At 51.6% G+C, this 13,766-nt stretch overlaps 1 protein-coding gene across 5 annotated transcripts; it reads right to left on the reverse strand.

Annotated features, from left to right (window-relative positions):
* Positions 1–194: 194 nt before the first annotated feature.
* Positions 195–12,877, reverse strand: LOC105498017 (farnesyl diphosphate synthase). Of its 5 annotated transcripts, XM_024798014.2 has the most exons (11): positions 12,710–12,877; positions 11,719–11,931; positions 11,478–11,640; positions 8,682–8,822; positions 2,837–2,917; positions 2,569–2,691; positions 2,106–2,194; positions 1,941–2,013; positions 1,183–1,260; positions 943–1,077; positions 195–451 (listed from the first exon to the last, which is right to left on the reverse strand). In XM_024798014.2, the coding sequence occupies exons 2-11, from the start codon at positions 11,892–11,894 to the stop codon at positions 251–253; spliced, it is 1,260 nt and encodes a 419-aa protein (XP_024653782.2). In that variant the 5' UTR covers positions 11,895–11,931; positions 12,710–12,877; the 3' UTR covers positions 195–250. The 5 variants fall into 5 exon arrangements, with proteins under 5 accessions (XP_024653782.2, XP_011768048.2, XP_011768047.2 ...); XM_011769746.2 differs by lacking the exon at positions 11,719–11,931 and having other exon boundaries at positions 11,478–11,619; positions 12,710–12,873; XM_011769745.2 differs by lacking the exon at positions 11,719–11,931 and having other exon boundaries at positions 12,710–12,873.
* Positions 12,878–13,766: the final 889 nt, after the last annotated feature.

Here is a 13,766-nt window from a genome sequence, read left to right on the forward strand (position 1 = left end):
GTAGCTCAGACCCGCCCCCAGCGCTTAGCGTCTTGTGTCACCCACCTAGCGGGTTTGATGTATCCCAAGCTTTTGGCCCTGATGCCAAGGCCCCTGGGTCCCGCTTCTGTGCAGCGAGTCCTCCCAGCACCCCACCCCGCACATTCTGGAAAGAGCCAGACTCTGGCTGCGCCGAGCAAGAACAGAACCACAAAAAGGTTACACAATTATTTATTGAGAGCCTCCTCTCCCCACCCTTGCAATCTCTAGGTCACTTTTTCCGCTTGTAGATTTTGCGCGCAAGCCCCAGAAAGATGGCTGGGGGCAGGGGCGCTGCGTACTGTTCAATGAGAGCCATAATGTGGCTGTAACTGTCCTCCTCATATTGCAAGAACACAGCCTGCAGATCCAGCTCCTCATATAGTGCCTTCACCCGGGCCACTTTCTCAGCCTCCTTCTGCCCGTAATTTTCCTAAAAGGGGTTGGAAGACAGGAAAACGGGCTTGGCCTTCCCCAGAGCCTCCAGGACCCCTCCACTCCTCTCATTCTCATATTTCAGAACATCTCCAAAGCCACCCACTCCTTTCCTCCCTCCAATTTTCAAGTGTTTCTAGGTAGCTAGGATCCCAAGCTTCCCTTCCCTATCCCAAATATTCCCTACATATTGCCTCAGACCAGGTGTCCTCTACTCCAGGGTTTCTCAGCCTTGGCACTATTGAAATTTGGGGCCAGATCATCCTGTCTGGGGGAGCTGCTCTGTGTGCTACATGTTTGGCAACATCTTTGGCTCCTGCCAGCTAGATGTCTGTACCACATGCACACACACAGAGTTGTGATGACGATGACAAAACATGTCTGCTGACATTGCCAAATGTCCCCTCGGGAGAAAAACTGCCTCCAATTGAGAACCACTACTCTATCCCTTTCCACCAGCTCAGGGACCCACCACCCTCTCTCAGGCACCTTCAGGATCTGGTACTGTTCCGGAGTGGCCCGTTGCAGACACTGAACCACCAGCCAGCTGCATTTGTTGTCCTGGATGTCAGTGCCAACTTTGCCGGTCACACTGGGGTCCCCAAAGAGGTCAAGGTAGTCATCCTGGGCAGGAAGGGGGAGGGCAGCAAAGGAGGAAGGATGAGGTTCCTAGGCAGAGGAGGAGTGAAGCTGGTACCTGTTCTCTGCTACTGCCTCCTGCCTTCCTACCTGAATCTGAAAGAACTCTCCCATCTCCAGCAGGATCTTCTTGGCATTGGCATGCTCCTTCTCACCATCAATTCCTGCCTACAGGGAAAGGTGGGTTAATAAGCCAAACCCCAGAGGTGCCTGCATCTTCCTGGCTGCTTCCTCCCATGGGGTCTTGCCCTGCTGCAGCCCCAAATCTCTCCTCTCTCTTCAGATATCTTGGCTTCCCTGACCTAGACAGTCCTGATTGATGGTTCAACCTCAATCCCACTTATTTTTGGCTAGGACTTTCAGGGAGTCATAAAAGAGATGAATCCATTCTAGAGGTGCACAGCCTGTCTTCCCTCACAAATGTCAGTCCCCGAGTCATTCTGATCCATCTTCCTAATATTTTTGCCACCTCCAACTTCTTTCAAGATGAAAAGGAAATGTAGAGAAGCAAGGTCAGGGTAGACAGTTAATCCCACTGACTGCCCTTAATCCATTCTTTTCCCTCTCAACCTGGTTGATCTCCTCCACACTCCTATCCATACTCAGATGCAGGATATACTGTTCCCCTATTAAGTGCTAAGCACTTTCATATCCCTTGCTTTGCTTAATCTTTACAGTCCTGTGAAGTAGGAATTTTATCCTCAGTTGAGGAAGAGACTCAGCGAGACTGACTTGCTCAAGGTCACACAGCCTTTCACCAGGGGTAGCAGTGTTCACGTTTTCTGCTCTATGCCTTCCTGTCCAAAAGCCCCCATTAGCAGAGGAGAGGGGTGAGGAGGCTCACTCACCATGTACATGGCTGCAGCTATAGGAAGGTAGAAGGAGTAGAAAGCTGTCTTGTACTTGACAATAGATTTATACCTGAGTAGGGGGAGAAGAGAAACTCCTCAGGAGGGCAACGCACATCCTGAGCCCTACCTCGCTGTCCAGACATGGTTCACACTGTCACTCACCTCTTTTCAGTGAATCTGCCAAGATCCACATTGCCCTGGGGGGCTGTGATGAGGTCCAGGGTCTGCCCAATCTCTGTCTGATAGGAACTCTAAGGAAGACAAAGACGGCCCATGAGCCAGGCTTTCTCAAGATATACGAAACCCTGGTATCCTGAGCCCAACATCCCATACCAGCTGACAACTGGGCAGAATCAGAAAGGCAACAGAAGGGGAGAAAGCCCCGAAACTCAAGGCCTATATTCATATACACAGTCCTTTATCACCCTTTCTTCCAATTACACAGGGACAGAGAAGCCCCTTCTTGCCACTACCACCACCCCGCTTCCCAACTCCCTTCCTCGCTTTCTTTCCCTTCCAGGCACCCTGCAATCCTGTACCCTGAAACCAGCCAGATGAGCATGTCCTATAAAGGCCAAGGCTACCATGGGCACCCTCTGGGCATCGGGCCCTGTCTGCAGCATACCTGCAGGAAGAGCTCGATCAGGTTCAGGTAATAGGGCTGCTCCCGGCAATAGAGCTTCAGCAGGCGGTAGATACATGCTTCCAGGAGGATAGCATCATTGATGGCATCCAAACCCACACCCGGCTATCATGACAGAGAAAAACAAGCAATCAATCTCTAGTCTCGGTTCATACTAAGAGCCATCATCCCAACACCTCAACCAGGCCGTACATACCACCTCCCTGTGGCCTGTCCCCATACCCACTGCTACTTTCCTGCCCACCATTACCTTCTGATACCAGCAGATCTGTCCACGGCGGGTGAGGGATGAATCCATGATGTCATCTGTCACCAGGAAGAAAGCTTGCAGCTAGGAAGAGTGGAATAAGACCTGCAGGGCTCATTACTGTTCCTTCTATCAGCAACAGAGCTGCTACTTTATATCTACATCTGTATATAGTTTTGCTTTTTTTTTTGGTGGGGGACAGAGTATCGCCATTATCCAGTGCAGTGGTGCAATCACGGCTCACTGTAGCCTCTACCTCCCAGGCTCAAGTGATCCTCCCACTTCAGCTTCCTGAGTACCTGAGACCACAGGCACACACCACATGCCTGACTTTTTTTTTTTTTTTCCAATTTATTTTTTGTAGAGACAGGGTCCTACTATGTTGCTCAGGCTGGTTTTGAACTCCTGGGTTCAAATGATCCTCCTGCCTCAGCCTCCCAAAGTACTGGGATTACAGGCATGAGGCACCACACCCGGCCACAGCTGCTGCTTTTGATAGTCCCTATGAGCTGGGAAAGTCAGGGTGGGGAGGCAGAAGGCTTCTATGCTATGGAGACTTGGAAAGTGACATAACCTGTTTGGCTCAGACTCCTCGCCTATAAAATGGAACTAAAACACTCTTGTTTTAGGTAAGAAACTAGAACAGATCTTTGACATCTCTAATGAGCCCTAGATTAGGCCTGGTATCAGGGAGATTAGGAAACACCTTCATATACCGTACTCTATTCTTGCCAAACACCTCAATGAATGCTTAAAGTAAGATTTATTCGTGTGATTGACTTTCCATTACTTCCTAAATAAAAGAAGGCTATTCCCACATTGCCCCCAGCACTGTGTTTGAACACCCCAGTGACTAGGAACACAGCCTTACCTAAAGGAGCTCCTTAGCAGTACAGGTTAATCAGGTGGAACTGAAATCTGACTTTGACCTATGAGTCTCAGACATCTTTAAACATTTTTAAACATTAATTTTAACTAACGGCTTACTCTTCTGAGTGCCCATCTGAAAGTACCTGAACGTGTCGGGTTTCCCACTAGACCATGAACTCCTTGGAAGCAGGGACAGTAACTTCTCCATCTTAGCATTTGCAGAGCCTAGCACAGCACTAGGCCTGGAGTGAGAGTCTCCTAAACACTTGTCTGACAAAGAAATTAAAGAATAAAACACTCTAACATTCCCTGTGATACTTCCTGCAGTCAGTCATACTATATGTTTTGGTTCCTTAAATAGCTTTTCTTTTCTTTTCTTTTCTTTTTTTTTTGAGATAGAGTCTCACTCTGTCGCCCAGGCTGGAGTGCAGTGGCGCCACGTGGGCTCACTGCAAGCTCCTCCTCCCAGATTCAAGTGATTTTCCTGCCTCAGCCTCCCAAGTACTGGGACTACAGGCGCCCGCCACCACCAACTGCTAGCCTGGCTAATTTTTGTATTTTCATTCAGTAGAGATGGGGTTTTGCCACGTTGGCCAGGTTGGTCTTGAACTCCTGACCTCAAGTGATCTGCCTCCCAAAGTGCTGGGATCACAGGCATGAGCCACCGTGCCTGGTCTAATTCTGTATTTTTAGTAGAGATGGGGTTCCTCTATGTTGGTCAGGCTGGTCTCAAACTCCCCACCTCAGGTGATCCACCTACCTCAGCCTCCCAAAGTGCTGGGATTACAGGCATGAGCCACTACACTTGGCCTAGAAGACATGGTTTTTAAGACTTCATCCCATCCTAATCCTGTGTGCTGTAGTCGATCCACATTGCAAAGGAAGCATGCAACACCGCCTGCCAGAACCCAGCATGGGCCGTGGGGAAAGGACCGTTGCAACAACCACTGCTACTGTCATAGGCAGAGTCCTCAGGGAAGGAGGTATCCATCTGCACCTTAACCTCTGACCTAACCCCAGAAGAGTAGTGTGGAGGTCCTGAGCTTTCCACATCAAAGGCACATGTTTAATTGACTCTGTGTTTATTTGGAGTAGCATGGTTTCCCTGAAGCCACCCATTCACGGCCTCTCCCAAGGGTGACTGCAAGGACAATCTCATTTTGGCCACCACCACTCAACCATGATGGTCTCCAAGAGAATTAATTCCATGGCCTCCCCACATTTCCTCTGCCTCCTAGCACTGATTCTTAACCCCACCAGCACTTTCTATTTATTAGGGAAAATTAAAAAAAAAAAACCCAGGCCAGGCACAGTGGCTCACACCCGTTATCCCAGTACTTTGGGAGGCCGAGGCAGGCAGATCACTTGAGCCCAGGAGTTCAAGACTACCCTGGCCAACAAAGTGAGACTCCATCTCTACAAAAAAAACTATTAAAAAAGCCGGGCATGGTGGCGGGCACCTGCAGTCTCAGCTACTTGAGAGGCTGAGGTGGAAGGATGGCTTCAGCCCAGGAGGTCAAGGCTACAGTACGCCATGACTGTAGCACTGCACTCCAACCTGGGCAACAGAGTGAGACTCTGTCTCTAAAAAAAAAATTTAGGAGGCCGGGCGCGGTGGCTCAAGCCTGTAATCCCAGCACTTTGGGAGGCCGAGACGGGCGGATCACGAGGTCAGGAGATCGAGACCATCCTGGCTAACACGGTGAAACCCCGTCTCTACTAAAAAATACAAAAAACTAGCCGGGCGAAATGGCGGGCGCCTGTAGTCCCAGCTACTCGGGAGGCTGAGGCTGGAGAATGGTGTGAACCCGGGAGGCGGAGCTTGCAGTGAGCTAAGATCCGGCCACTGCACTCCAGCCTGGGTGACAGAGCGAGACTCCGTCTCAAAAAAAAAAAAAAAAAAAATTTAGGGCCGGGCGCGGTGGCTTAAGCCTGTAATCCCAGCACTTTGGGAGGCCGAGACGGGCGGATCACAAGGTCAGGAGATCAAGACCATCCTGGCTAACATGGTGAAACCCTGTCTCTACTAAAAAAAAAATACAAAAAACTAGCCGGGCGAGGTGGCAGGCGTCTGTGGTCCCAGCTACTCGGGAGGCTGAGGCAGCAGAATGGCGTAAACCCAGGAGGCAGAGCTTGCAGTGAGCTGAGATCCGGCCACTGCACTCCAGCCTGGGCGACAGAGCGAGACTCCGTCTCAAAAAAAAAAAAAAAAAAAAATTTAGACCAGGCGCGGTGGCTCACACCTGTAATCCCAACACTTTAGGAGGCCGAGATGGGCGGATCACTTGATGCCACAAGTTCAAGACCAGCCTCAGCAACATGGCGAAACCTAGCCTCTATTAAAAAAAAAAAAAAAAATTAGCCAGGTAGAGGCTCGCTCCTGTAGTCTCAGCTACTTGGGATGTTGAGGTGGTGGGAGGGTGGCTTTTGCTCCGGAGGCAGAGATTCCAGTGAGCCAAGATCATGCCACTGCACTCCAGCCTGGGTAACAAAGTAAGACTCTGAATAAAAAAAAAAAAATTAAAAATTTTTAAAAACGCCGGGTGCGGTGGCTCGCACTTGTAATCCCAGCACTTTGGGAGGCCGAGGCAGGTGGATCACAAAGTCAGGAGATCGAGACCATCCTCGCTAACACGGTGAAACCCCATCTCTACTAAAAAAATACAAAAAAATTAGCCAGGCACGGTGGCGGGCACATGTAGTCCCAGCTACTGGGGAGGCTGAGGCAGGAGAATGGCGGGAACCCGGGAGGCAGAGCCTGCAGTGAGCTGAGTTTGCGCCACTGCACTCCAGCCCGGGAAACAGAGCGACACTCCGTCTTAGAAAAAAAAATTTTTTTTTTTTTTTTTTTTTTTTTTTTTTGAGGCGGAGTCTTCACTCTGTCGCCCAGGCTGGAGTGCAGTGGCACCATCTCGGCTCACTGCAAGCTCCGCCTCCCGGGTTCGCGCCATTCTCCTGCCTCAGCCTCCGGAGTAGCTGGGACTACAGGCGCCCGCCACCGCGCCCGGCTAATTTTTTGTATTTTAGTAGAGACGGGGTTTCACCGTGTTAGCCAGGATGGTCTCGATCTACTGACCTCGTGATCCGCCCGCCTCGGCCTCCCAAAGTGCAGGGATTACAGGCGTGAGCCACCGCGCCCGGCCGAAAAAAAAATTTTTTTAAAACTTACAGGTGAACTTAGGGTGCTGCCAGGGTTGAGAACTGATTCTAGGCCAGGCACAGTGGCTCACACCTGTAACACCTGTAATCCCAGCACTTCGGGAGGGCAAGGCAGATGGTCAGGAGTTCCAGACCAGCCTGACCAATATAGTGAAATCCCGTCTCTACTACAAATACAAAAATTAGCCAGGCGTGGTGGCAGGCGTCTGTAATCCCAGCTACTTAGGAGACTGAGGCAGGAGAATTGCTTGAACCTGGGAGGCGGAGGTTGCAGTGAGCCGAGATGGTGCCACTGCACTCCAGCCTAGGCAACAGAGCGAGATTCCGTCTCAAAAAAATAACAAACTGATTCTACCAGTCAACCACTGGCCCCTCGAGGTCTTGCTTCCCTTGGCCCCCATAGCTTGGCTCCTCCGCTCTGCCCTCATCCTCCTTCCCTTCCGCCCTTGCCTGTCATCTCCATATTTTGAATCCCTCAGCCCCTCAGCATCCCTGTCATCTTGGGGCCTCTCCCTGGATGCCATGGGCCTATTACCTCCTTAGAAGCAAATCTTGATTCCCCAGACCCATCTATCTCCCTGATAAGTTCCAGACTGGAATTTCCACCGCCGACAGGACAGGCAGATCCACCTGCTCCACCCATACCAAGAACATACCCGCGCTAACTGTGCTCAGCACGTCTTCCCTTGAGCCAGCTGCTCCTCTCAGGCCAGGAACTCAGCATCATCATCACTCACCAAGTTCTGTATGCTCTTCCCTTTTGGGCTCACTGCCACCCTCCTCGGGCATGGCACCCCTCCCAGAACCCAGTCCCCCACCACTAATGAAAGCTTTAGGCCATGCCAGCAAATAGACACCTTCAAGACCAAGATGAACTGGTATAGAAGACAAGGGGATGTGGAGATTGGAGCAAACCAGAGAAAGCACACAGGAGAATACATGCCGTCTTGGGGAAGTTACATCCACTCAGCTTCAGCCAATTGTTGCTATGCGGAAACATGGACCTAAATCTCACAATTTCCCAAGCCATGCTAGAAATCTAGGTTTTAGTATGAAATCTCTTTGTTAAATTTAGGAGACTTAATTGTAAAACATTTTCAAAAAACTATCAGTGAGCTGCCAGTTTTCAATCTCTGCTTCTGAATAACTGTTGGAAGACGTCTGTCACTTTTTCTTTTTTTTTTGAGACGGAGTTTCGCTGTTGTTGCCCAGGTTGGAGTGCAATGGTGCAATCTCAGCTCACCGCAACCTCCGCCTCCCAGGTTCAAGCGATTCTCCTGCCTCAGTCTCCCAAATAGCTAGGATTACAGGCATGCGCCACCATATCCGGCTAACTTTGTATTTTTAGTAGAGATGGGGTTTCTCCATGTTGGTCAGGCTGGTCTCAAACTCCGGAACTCAGGTGATCCGCCCCCCTCGGCCTCCCAAAGTGCTGGGATTTCCGGAACTCAGGTGATCCGCCCCACTGGGCCTTCCAAAGTGCTGGGATTGCAGGCGTGAGCCACCATGCCCAGCCTCCTCTGTCACTTTTATGGCCATCCTCTGCTCAAAGGAAAGAGCTGACACCTCCCTGCCCAGTCTCAAGGCCCCAATCCACACTGTCTACAACTATCTACAGCCATCTTCATACCTAATGCCAAAAGAGGCTCCTCACATTAGTTAACCCTTGGAGTGATTCACTCTAAATTTGGCCGTAGAACACTAGAGACAAAGAAACACAAACACAACCCAGAAATAAGTTTCAGGCTCATCCCTCCCTTTCCCACCCAAGTCACCACCACTGCAGGAAACTCCCACTCCCTTCCCCTACCCCTCTCACCAGTTCCACACACCAGCCCACAGTCCAGGCCCGCTGGAGACTATCAGCATCCTGTTTCCTTGGCTCCACCAGCTCCCGGAACGCTACTACCACTGTCAAACCCCGGTGATACTTGCCTCCGATGGCATTGTACTCCAGGACCTGGAGGGCAAGGGAAGAGGGACAGGGTATCAGGGTACATACAGAAGCTACTGTGAGTTTTCTCCTTGCTCTCTCCCATTTCCAACCACCCCCTAACTTTATCCTCCCCAACTCCTCTTCAAGGAGTCTCTGGAATTGCTACTGTCTTTACTCCTTTTCCAAATTTCTGGAGCAAAGCTAGAAGAGGTCCCAGTGCCCAGGTACATTCTTTCTGCATGGTCTATCCTAGTAAATGTATTTATTTATTTATTTATTTTTTTTTTTTTTTTTTTGAGAGGAAGTCTCACTCTGTTGCCTAGGCTGGAGTGCACTGGCACGATCTTGGCTCACTGCAACCTCCGTCTCCCGGGTTCATGCAATTCTCCTGCCTCAGCCTCTCGAGTAGCTGGGATTACAGGTGCCCACCACCATGCCCATCTAGTTTTTGTATTTTTAGTAGAGACAGGGTTTCACCATGTTGGCCAGGCTTGTTTCGAACTACTGACCTCAAGTCATCTACCCGCCTCGGCCTCCCAATAAATTTAAAACCTCCATAGTGCAGATTAAATGCTGCTCCCAAGCCCAAACAGGGCTTGAACCCATGGAAAACTCAGTACACGCTATAGGGATGACTGGCTTGTTCAGTTCCCTCCCCAGGTTCCTTCCCCATCCCCACCTCTCCTAGACTTCCCCTTCCCAACCCATCCCTATTTTTCCAACCACCTCTGCCTACCCAGAGTTCAACCCTCCTGCAAATGAAAAGCCTCCTTCACTCTATTAAGACAAAGCCTCGCCGGGCGCGGTGGCTCAAGCCTGTAATCCCAGCACTTTGGGAGGCCGAGACGGGCGGATCACAAGGTCAGGAGATCGAGACCATCCTGGCTAACACGGTGAAACCCCGTCTCTACTAAAGAATACAAAAAACTAGCTGGGCGAGGTGGCGGGCGCCTGTAGTCCCAGCTACTCGGGAGGCTGAGGCAGGAGAATGGCGTAAGCCCGGGAGGCGGAGCTTGCAGTGAGCTGAGATCCGGCCACTGCACTCCAGCCTGGAAGACAGAGCAAGACTCCGTTTAAAAAAAAAAAGACAAACCCTCTCCAAAGTCAGCCAAAAGACAGCTTACAGGGGACCCAAGCTGTGGGATCCATCTCCCACTCCTCCAGTGGTGTCCCCTCTTGCGTCTCACTTTAGCTTCTGCTGCCCTGCTTTCAATCAGACCTAACTAACAGGGAAGACTTCACCTCGCTATGTCCCTCAGGCTGGAGTGTAGTGGCGCAATCGCGGCTCACTGCATCCTCTGCCTCCCAGGTTCAAGCGATTCTCCTGTCTCACCCTCCCGAGTAGCTGGGACTACATGTGCGCGCCAGTACGCCTGGCTAATTTTTGTGTTTTTAGTAGAGACAGGGTTTCACCATGTTGACCAGGCTGGTCTCGAACTCCTGACCTCATGATCCCCCCCGGGCCTCAGCCTCCCAAAGTCCTGGGATTACAGGCATAAGCCACCATGCTGGGCCAAGACTCTCTTTTAATCCCCATCCCAGTATAGGCAAAGCCCCCCTTTCCCTTGATTCCCCTCAGATATATGAGATAGACAGCATTTATAAGAAGAATTTTAGTAGATACTCCAGAATCAACAGGAAAAAAATTGGCAAGTATCACAGCAATAGTTCATGTCCTAGAATAAGGGTTTTTTTTTTTTTTTTTTTTGAGACGGAGTCTCGCTCTGTCACCCAGGCTGGAGTGCAGTGGCCGGATCTCAGCTCACTGCAAGCTCCGCCCCCCGGGTTCACGCCATTCTCCTGCCTCAGCCTCCCGAGTAGCTGGGACTATAGGCGCCCGCCACCTCGCCCGGCTAGTTTTTTGTATTTTTTAGTAGAGACGGGGTTTCACCGTGTTCGCCAGGATGGTCTCGATCTCCTGACCTCGTGATCCGCCCGTCTCGGCCTCCCAAAGTGCTGGGATTACAGGCGTGAGCCACCGTGCCCGGCCAAGGGGTTTCTAATGATACAACTTTCTCAGGCCCCAGGGAGATAGGACAATATCAGACTGTCTTCCTCCCAGGTCTCTGCCAAGGTATCAGCTTCTGATTTCAGGACACAAAATCTAAGACTTGCCAGGTTCAAGGCCTCCACCCCTATGCAAAGCAGTTTGGATGACCCACCTTCCATCAGAGCCAAAAGTCAGGTTTACGGACTGAGTAAGTATACTTGCCCAGGCCCCAACCTCTCCAGAGCAGACTCGAGTCCCTCAGGTAAATGCTTTCTCGGCCAGGCGCGGTGGCTTACGCCTGTAATCCTAGCACTTTGGGATCAAAGGCCGAGATGGGTGGATCACCTGAGGTCAGGAGTTCAAGACCAGCCTGACCAACACGGTGAAACCCCATCTCTACTAAAAATACAAAAATTTGCTGGGCACGGTGGCATCCGCCTATAATCCCAGCCAGTCAGAAGGCTGAGGCAGGAGAATCGCTTGAACCTGGGAGGTGGAGGTTGCAGTAAGCCGAGATCGCACCATTGCACTCCAGCCTGGGTGACAGAGCAAGGCTCTGTCTCGGGGAGAGAAAAAAAAAAAAGCTTTCTCTCACATCTGTCAAAAGTCCCTCATAAGCCACAGGTGAATCCCACATATACAGAGCAACCGAACCAAAGGCTCACTCCCCCAAGTCATGAATCCGTCACCTCCTTGAGCCGGGCAATAGCATCTCCTGTCTCTGGGTGCCCCATCTCATCCTCAGTCAGCACCCTAACGATCTGGGAGAAGTGCTGAACAAAATCTTGCTTTTCTTGGGCATAAACATCTGATTTCTGGTCTCCGTTCATTCTGAGGGAGGAGCAAAGGGCTCTGAGTAGAAGGAAAAACAAGTCAGAAACCTGATGAGCTGCTCCCCTCCCCAAGGCCCCTCACCCCAACCACACTCACCGAGGTTCCTCTGTCCACGCTTGGCACCAGCAGCGGGCACTGTGCCAGGCCAGGACTGGGTACCCGTGCACCAGGGAGGGCCGCCGTAGGGAACCCAGCCACCTCTCCCGGGGTGCCCAGTAGGGGGCTGGCAGCAGGAAGACCCCCACAGATCTCAACCAGCGGGACAGGGGCATCCTGGGAGTGGCATAGGGAGGGGGCGCCAAGCACTCCCTGCAGGAGCAAGCACCAAAGGCAGAGGCATGGTGGCAGCTACCCAGATAACTCCCATCCCAGCCTAAGCCCAGAGTGCCCCTCCCTCTTGTGGAATGTGCTTGGGGACAATAACAAGAAGGATATGCAGGAAACAAAAAGTATGGCTGGGTGACGGAGACCCAACAAATCGCCACTTATAATAAACAGGCTAGAACTCAGTGCTTTCAAGACGGCGTGCACAAGGCTGGGTAAGGAGGTGGTACAGAGTACAGGATTAGGGGCTGAAAGGACCCTTAAGTCATCCTATTTTACACAAGCCAAACTGAGGCTCTAGGAGGTAGGAAGATAGTAGAGGCAGAGCCAAATCTAGAACCCAGGTCTCCCCTGGGCAATGGAGAGGGGTGCCCAGGGTCTGAGTTACGCCCCAAGGAGGGGAGAAGCACTGGGGCGAGAACCCATGGGTGCTGCGTCCATATTGTCCGGGGTGCTGGAACCGCGCGTCCCAAACCTCACAGGAATCGCTAGGACTGAGCAGACAGGCTCGCAGCAACTCTGGACGGGACAGAAGGGCTCGCAGCAAAGGAGTTAACCGGGGTCCGGGCATATTGGCGGTTCCAGAAAAACACAAGGGCAGAGTTTGGAAGTCTCCGCACCCCCAGAAGACCAGCCAGTCTAGCCCACCGACCTTCAAAACGGACGCAACAGGCTGGCCTTCTGATGCCTCACAGTATCGTTACAGAAGTAAGGCCCGGTATCGGCCCCCTTCCTCCAAGGCCCAGCACACATACTCTCTCACCTGTTCCCAGATGCGGATTCCTGCTCCGTTCCGCTCGTTGGCGGGTACTCCTGAAAGCAGAATCTGCTCAGTGCTCGGCTCTCTGGGTTGAGTAGTTCCCGCTCTCCCCAGGCTATGGGCGGAAACGTATAATTAGACTACAACTCCCAGAGTGCCCGCGGGAGGGACCGATAACGCGATCCTGCGTGGCCTGGCTGGGCGGAGACGAGCCACGCTGATTGGCTGCTGGCCCTCGTGTGAGCATGGCGCACGGTGACGGACGACCAATGGAAGGGCTGAAGCCTAGAGGTCTAGGCTGGAGGCATCAGTGCTGGAAGCGAGCCAGGCTGGGAACGCCCCCGCTGTGGCTCTGGCTGCCTCTTACTCAACTTTAGTTTTCGTTGTCATCCTGGGCAGCTGATTGGCACGTTAGTAAAACGCAACACAACTAGCTTTCTCACTTATTAGTTCTCTAACTTTAGGCAAATCATTTAACATCTCTGATCCTCAGTGAACTTCCTTGAGACTAGCTTACCTCATTTGCTGAATGAGGGTAGTAATACCACGAGGTAATGTGTGTAAAGTGCTTTAAGGGCTTAAGAAAAATGAGTCTTGGGCCGGGCACGGTGGCTCACGCCTGTAATCCCAGCACTTTGGGAGGCCAAGGAGGGTAGATCATGAGGTCAGGAGTTCGAAACCAGCCTGACCAATGTGGTGAAACCGCGTCTCTCCTAAAAATACAAAAAAAAAAAAAATTTAGTCAGGTGGCGCGCGCCTATGATCCCAGCTACTCAAGAGGGCTGAGGCAGGAGAATCGCTTCAACGATTGTTGCAGTGAGGGAGGCGGAGGTTGCAGTGAGCGGAGATGGAGCGCACCACTGCACTCTAGCTGGCTACACTCTAGCTGGGGGCACAGAGCAAGACTCCGTATCAAAAAAAAAAAGAAAAGAAAAGATGAGTCTTGGCCTGGCACAGTGGCTCATGGGCTCACACCTGTAATCCCAGCACTTTGGGAGGCCGAGCCGGGCGGATCACCTGAGGTCAGGAATCTGAGACCAGCCTGGTCAACATGGCAAAA

The sequence above is a fragment of the Macaca nemestrina genome, chromosome 1, assembly GCF_043159975.1.
Source record: "Macaca nemestrina isolate mMacNem1 chromosome 1, mMacNem.hap1, whole genome shotgun sequence".
Lineage (NCBI taxonomy): Eukaryota > Metazoa > Chordata > Mammalia > Primates > Cercopithecidae > Macaca > Macaca nemestrina.

Excerpts from the sequence above, each read along its gene's own strand:
- LOC105498017 (XM_024798014.2), bottom strand. The coding sequence starts at position 11,894 with ATGCCCCTGTCCCGCTGGTTGAGATCTGTGGGGGTCTTCCTGCTGCCA. Across the intron at positions 2,918-8,681 it reads TGGGCTGGTGTGTGGAACTG|CTGCAAGCTTTCTTCCTGGT; the intron begins GTGAGAGGGGTA and ends CACTCTTCCTAG. Across the intron at positions 2,692-2,836 it reads AGATCTGCTGGTATCAGAAG|CCGGGTGTGGGTTTGGATGC; the intron begins GTAATGGTGGGC and ends CTGTCATGATAG.